Genomic DNA, 7,177 nt, shown 5'->3' on the forward strand with positions numbered 1-7,177 from the left:
CCCTCACCATCACCCTTATCCATTTCCAAACATTTACAATCAACCTCATCAAAAGTTCTGAACGAATTAAGCATCTGCTCCCCATTCTCTACTGTCTTTCTATCTCATGGTAATCTGTACCCTAGATTTTAGCTCCAAGAGTTTGCTCATTATAATTAGTTCACATTAGTGAGACCATACACGATGTGTTCAAGGTTCATCCATGTTGTAGCCTGCTTCAGTGCTTCGTTCATTTTGATGGCTGAATAATATTCCATTGTGTTGTATATACCACATGTTGTTTATCCATTTATCAGTAGATGGACACTTGGGGTGGCTTCCTCTTTCGGCTCTTCTGGATAGTACCGCCATGAACATTGGTGTACAAATGTCGTTTGAGTCCCTGATTTCAGTTCTTTTGGGAATATAACTAAGACTGGAATTGCTGGGTCATATGGTCCTTCTATGTTTAACTTTTTGAGGAACTGCCAGGTGCACCATTCTACATTTTCACCAATGAGGCACAAGCGCCAACACTTCTTGTTGCTGTTTTGTTTTTTATTTTTATTTTTTGATCATAGCCATCTTAGTGTGTGTGACGTGACATCTCATTGTGGTTTTGATTTGCATTTCCCTGATGACTCATGGGTTGGGTAGCTTTTCACGTGTTGATCGGCCATGTGTATATCTTCTTTGGAGACATTGCATCATTTCTGAATCTTTCCTTTTTTTTTTTTTTTTTTTGGTAAAACAGCAGTGATTAGCCTACCCCACGCCTAGCAGCCCCTCAATGCAGTGCTCTTTTCCTTTCACTCTGTCACCTCATTTCAGGCTCCTGAGAGGCAGCAGGGAAATGAAACCTGTCTGGTGCTGGAGTTTTTGCTGGTGGGATTCTCCAACCTCCCACACCTGAGAACTACACTCTTCACTTCGTTCTTCCTTGCGTACCTGGTCACCCTCAGTGGTAACGTCACCATCATCACCATCATCCACAGGGAGCGTGCCCTCCACACTCCCATGTACTGCTTCCTTGCGGTGCTGTCCCTCTCCGAGACCTGCTACACGCTGGTCACCATCCCCAATATGCTGGCTCATCTGCTGACGGGGAGCCAGGCCATCTCCATCGCAGGCTGTCGGGCTCAGATGTTCTTTTTCCTAGGCCTGGGGTGCAGCCACTGCTTCCTTCTGGCGCTGATGGGCTACGATCGGTACGTGGCCATCTGCCGTCCCCTCCGCTACTCGGTCATCATGAGACCCACCGTTTGCCTCTGCCTGGGGGCCCTCGTTTTCTGCTCTGGGTTCTTGGTGGCTTTGATCGAGACCGGCCTGATCTTCTCCTCACCCTTCTGCCGCAGCAACCGCGTGGAGCACTTCTTCTGTGACATTGCCCCTGTGCTGAAGCTGAGCTGTGCCGAGGGAGCCCGCAAAACACTGGGCATCTTCTTCCTCAGCGTCCTCGTGGTGCTGGTCTCCTTTGTCCTCATCCTCTTGTCCTATGCCTTCATTGTGGTGGCCATCGTGAGGATCCCCTCGGCAGCCGGCCGCTGGAAGGCCTTCTCCACCTGCGCGGCCCACCTCACGGTGGTCATTGTGCATTTTGGCTGCGCCTCCGTCGTCTACCTGCGGCCCGAGTCAGTGGGAAGCCCTGAGCAGGACCGCCTGGTGGCTGTGTTCTACACGGTGGTGACTCCGTTGCTGAACCCGGTGGTGTACACTCTGAGGAACAAAGAGGTGAGGGTGGCCCTGAGTCGGACGCTGCCATGCAGCCGCAGGTCTCAGGGTTTTCAATGAAGGACTCGGTCCACATTTCATTTTAGCTTTTGTGGACACTTGGGTCTCTCCTGGGACTCAGTTTCCCCATCTGGAAATAGCGGCCACTCTCAAGCTTTAAATGAAATTGCATACGTGAGGCAATTAATGATCAGTGCCTGAAACCTAGCGTAAACTCAATAAGGCCTGCTTTCTACCTTTGTCTTAAATTCCTTAATCTTGTGGGGTTGCAGTGTGGTCTTCAGTGCACGAAGAGCCCCTGACTCCAGCCGGTGTATGCCAACAGCAGGGTGCAGTGCTCAGGCAGCTGTATGTGGCACCCCATCCAGCATTCCTCTACTTTGTCTCACTGAGAAGTAGTTCACTTTAAGTAAACACTGGTGATGGATTGAAATCATACAAAGTATCTTCTCTGAACAAACCAGAATGAAATGAGCAATCAACAACAGAAGGAAACCTGGAAAATTCACAAGTACATGGACATTAAACCACACACTCTGACACAACTAATGGGTCAAAGAAGAAATTACAAGTGAAATTGGAAAAAACTTTGAGATGAAGGAAAATGAAAACTCAACTCACCAAAACTTATGGGATGCAGCAAAAGCAGTGCTCAGAGGGAAATTCATAGCAGTAAACACCTGCATTAAAAGAGAAGAAAGATCCCAAGTCAATAAATTAACTTTACAGTGTTAGGAACTAGAAAAAGAAGAGTAAGCTCAGCACTGGTGATGGAGCTTTCACCATGAGGTTCTCCAGGAAAATATGGTCTTGTATTCAATGTTCTGTATCTTCCATTTGTCCATCTGGATCCACTCTGCTCTGTGCCCCAGGAGGCCAACTTGTACTCATAGAGTTTGAAGGGCTCTGGGTCCTCTGTCTCCTGGCTGGGCTTGGCCAAAGGGAGGCACTGGCAGGAGAAGGAGGGTGGAAGGAGAGAAAGGTTGGGGTGTTTCTTTCCCAGCTCCCTCTCCACCTGGTGACCATGGGTGGGGCTCCCCCTCTCCACAGTCATTGTAACCCCTGCAGCTGTAATCCCTCTGTCCTTTGCACATGCTGGTAGGAGTTAACAGCTCTTCACTGTTGCTAGCTCTGAGGTGCTGCACCACCCCCTAACCCTGCCCACACCTTTTCTAAATCATCCCCTTAATAAAACTTTCCCTGAATGACCCAGCAGGAGTGGGCTGTCCATTTCCCATTGGATTCCAGTTGATATACGTAAAGATGGAATTGCTTGGAAAGGAAGGTGGCAGGCCCAAGGGAAACTGTCCCCAGCCACACTCCTTGGGTTGTGTTGAGGAAACTAAGCCATCACCCTCTCTGACAGCAGTGAGCTCTCAGGCAGACAGCATGTTCTGCCATGTCTCCCCTCACTTCTGCTGCTCATTCTGTTTATTTACATGTGTACTTGATTATATGACTCTCAAGAGGATACAATTTTGAAAATGCTGAACAGATTTTTTAGTCCTTTTGTTTTATTCAAATGCCAAACTATAAGTTCCAAGATACAAATTGTTATAATCAGTTTTGTTTGATTTAAAAGCATCGATTACACTGTTAACAACTTTCAAAACCAAATGTAAGTTGTTGCAACTAAAATATCTCCCAGTCCATTTCTGCAGGATTAATCTTAATATATTTAGAAGCAACTCCAATGTTCACTGTACAAAAAGGAAAATGATGGTGCTATAAGAGAAAAATAATGAACAAAATTATAATATGAAAGACTTCCTGGAAAGAACTTTAACCATTACTAGGGAGACTTAAAAAAAAAAAAAAAAAAAAAAGGCTGTGTATTTCATTCCATACTATAATTACAGGCTTAAATAGTCTGCAAAAGTATACTTCTGATCCTATCCCAGCTAGAAATAAGATGTCTCACATCACTTTTATCACATCAAAGAAAGGCCAACTCTTCATCAACAGAGTTAGAATTTGCTAATATGTTAAGGTTCTTTTTCTAAGAAAAATGGGGTAAGGAAAATGCAAGAGTCTATAAATCAAAAGATGAAAACAAACATTTAAATGTACTCTGATTTAAGCAATTTCAAATGCAGTTTACCTGAATGAATAATAAAGAAACTTGTATCAACATTATAGGAGGAAAGATAAAACTTAAAAGGCATTGGTTTTTTTTAATACTTATGGACTCAAATGATATGATTTTCATGTTTAAGTCCAAATTTTTCCCCACCTTTTAGTTCTGCTAAATATAATGATGGCCAATAACTTATATTTTAGTTATTCATATTCACTTCTGCCAATAGGAAAACACTTCTCAATGTTCTAAAACAAATATCCAGCATCAAACAAAACAAAACAAAAAATGAATACACATTAGCTCAGTATTTTAGGTAAGTGCACAATATTAGGATGCTGCATGCTACTTACAGAATTATATGTATAGTGTTTTCCTGAAGATTTAAGCCAGACTTCAGGTCAATCTGCTTACTCATGGTAGTGAAATGGATCAAAGATGGCAAATAAATTGGACAAGTCAGCAAGAGAATGACATTTTTTATGGGACCAATTGGTAAGTCAATTTATGCATTAGCAGATAAGACTAGAAATACAGCTAAGCAAACCATCAAAATGTGGTTCTTCATGGCACATTTTTCATGGAATTTTTAATTGCTTGGAAACTACCTGTTCAATTCAAAAAATGAATACAATTGTAATGTTTTCAGGAAATAAGTGTGGATGGAAAAAAGGTTAAGCTAAAGAATGTTAGCTCAATCTTTAATTTTAAGGAATTTATTTTCCCTTTTGTAGAGTAACATTATTGTAAAATCCATAGTTATTGCAACAGCTGTGTTGCTTAAAAAAACGCCAAAGAATATTGTTAAAGCAGGTTTTAAAAAAATAGAACCAAGATAATGTACACTATATCTCTGAACATTGTGTCATTAAAGTCCATATAATGTCCCTTTTTAAATCAATGTGATGTTACAATAATATACATGATCTGATTCTTAATCATCCTGAAGTTTCCTGGCCATGTGTGATACCCAGGATAGATACAAAGCCTTTAATGTCAGACTGTAGAGACAGTTATGATCCTAAACAAAAGAAGGAAAAGCTTTATATACAGGACAGGAATCTGACGGCTTAGCTGTTTGCCACATCTGCTTGGCAAGGCCATCCTTCCTTTTCAACTTTCTGTCTAAACCACTGAAGGCAACAAATGCAACAAATAACATGCTTGTTGCTTGCTGTATCAGTTTGTACTTGTGCTGTTTCTCCATAAAGCTTGTGAGACTTCTTTTCTGGAACATTGACTAAGGTACCTTCTAGGATTTTTTTTTTTTAAAGTGTCCTGCTTATTTATTGTTTTGCAGCAGAATGCCCAACATAAAACATAATTGCCAATATCCAGCTGTGCAAAAGGAGCTAGAGCTTAAGTGCAATTGAGAGACATGATTTCTTTTTAAATAAATAATTAAACACAACTGAGAGTCCTATATGCATTTGGACTCGAGGGTTTCTAGGTCTGCACAGCCGAGCTGCCTCAGTGGGCCCACGATGATGGTCATGGTTCCCCCTCCCAATAATCAATACATGGAATCAGTGATGCCAATGGTCAACTGTGATCACAGTGATTCCCTTTTCTAGAACTTTCCCTAGCCCTCTACAGACTTGATCTGCCTGGGTAAAAACAACAGGAATTTCTTGAAGGTCAATGGCCCATAATGGTTAAGTAAGGATTCTACATGATCCTCTTGGTTCCCATTTCTACTAAGACAGACACACTTAGATGACTTTCTTCAATTTGTCATACAGGACCAGCACAAAAAGGCTCTGTTACCAGACCAAGGGGTTTCAAAGAGAAAAAGAGTTTTATTGCTAGGCGCAAAGCAGGAGAACAGATGGCCTATTGGTCCCAAATCTGTCTCCATGAACTGCAGTAATTCTCATAGTTTCATAGAATCAAAAGATGGGCAGGTTTTAGGAAAATGAGTACAGTGGCCCCAGATGATGTAATTAGAGGTGATTTAATTGTTGAGCATGCGCAGATTGACTACATGCTTAGTCACAGAACATATGTAAGAAAATGGCAGCCTAATATGATGATGGGCGTGATTTTTAGTATTATAATGAGGTATAGTGACTTGTAGGTTAAAGTCTAAGCTACTGCGCATGTCGGGCAAGCTCATTTTGGTTAGATTCAGCTTCCGTTATCAAGATAACTTTGGACTTGGAGTGGATTAGTTCTGGGCTGACCAAAGATCCTTCATTAATAAACATTAGAGGCTGTCTTTAGTGATCATAAGACTTGAAAGTGGAAAAACCGGATAAATGGGTAGAAGTAAAGGTCAGTCACAAGGTTTTACAACCACAATGGCACAAAGTAAAGGCTAAACAATCATTATCAGAGATGAAGACAGCTGGGATTACAGCTCAGGTCAGGTATTTCCCTCTGTCTACTCTAACATACCAGAAAGTAAAAAGGAATAGCTATGTAATGATTCAGTAATCATCATCAGTCCTTAAATCCTAAGTTCTCGGTTACACCAGTACAACTTGGTGACCTGAGGGGATTGTTTTCAAAGTTAAACGGTCACTGGATTTTGCAAACTATGCATCTGATTACTTTGATAATGCAGTTAATCTCAAGACTTAAATACACTTTCCATCTTCTTGCCTTCAGGCAGCACCACAGTGAAAGATCTCCTTTGGGACAGTTCTTGCACGTGAAAACTGTCCTCTTTTATTAAGTGGCCTCTACTTTTGGACCTTTCTTATCTTATCAGTGGCTGCCCTGAGCCTTCCTGAAAAGTAGGCTTGGGTGGGAAGTTCACAACGTTTAGTCCCAGCATTCAATATTAGTATTCAGTATTGGTATTCTAGTATTCAGTATTTTCATACTTAGCATGAGTATAGCGTTTAACATTTAGAATTAGTCTTTAGTACTTTAGTGTTAGTATTAAATACATTTTTAAAAAGTAGCATTTGGGTCTCCTGGCTGAGAACACTTAGGTTTCCCATTGCCGGAGCCTACAGCGGAGGCGGGCTTGCCCCTGAGGGCGGGGCCAGGCGCCAGGGCAGGGGCGGGGTTTGCCCCTGGGGGCGGGGCCAGACGCCAGGGCGGGGGCGGGGCTCTGGGGAGCAGTCCCTTGACCTTGACGGTCCAGGCCCCGCGTATGGCGCAGCCTGTGCTGAACGCGGACTGCGGCTCGGAAGGCCCGGAACCTGCGCGCCTCCAATGCGGCGCCAAAGAAAAGCTGCCGACTTAGGCCCGGGAGGGTCGTGTCTGGGGGGCGGGATCATAAAAGCGCAGAGGGGCGTGGCCTCCAGGCAAGCGGGCGAGCGTGAAGCCTAGAGTGGAGCCAATGAAAGGCGAGGAAAGGCGGGGCCTGTGCGGAAGGCGGCCAATAGAGCCAGGGCTGGTGCGGGAGGGGCCTGCGGCTCCACGCTGCGCACGCGCGTC

At 43.4% G+C, this 7,177-nt stretch overlaps 1 protein-coding gene across 1 annotated transcript; it reads left to right on the forward strand.

Moving 5' to 3' along the window:
- Positions 1-349: 349 nt before the first annotated feature.
- Positions 350-1,778, forward strand: LOC119520215 (olfactory receptor 10T2-like). The gene is made up of 2 exons (XM_037817915.1): positions 350-361; positions 811-1,778. Exons 1-2 carry the CDS (start codon positions 350-352, stop codon positions 1,768-1,770), a joined length of 972 nt encoding a protein of 323 aa, XP_037673843.1. The 3' UTR covers positions 1,771-1,778.
- Positions 1,779-7,177: the final 5,399 nt, after the last annotated feature.

Source organism: Choloepus didactylus, chromosome 25 (genome assembly GCF_015220235.1).
Source record: "Choloepus didactylus isolate mChoDid1 chromosome 25, mChoDid1.pri, whole genome shotgun sequence".
NCBI classification, from domain to species: domain Eukaryota; kingdom Metazoa; phylum Chordata; class Mammalia; order Pilosa; family Megalonychidae; genus Choloepus; species Choloepus didactylus.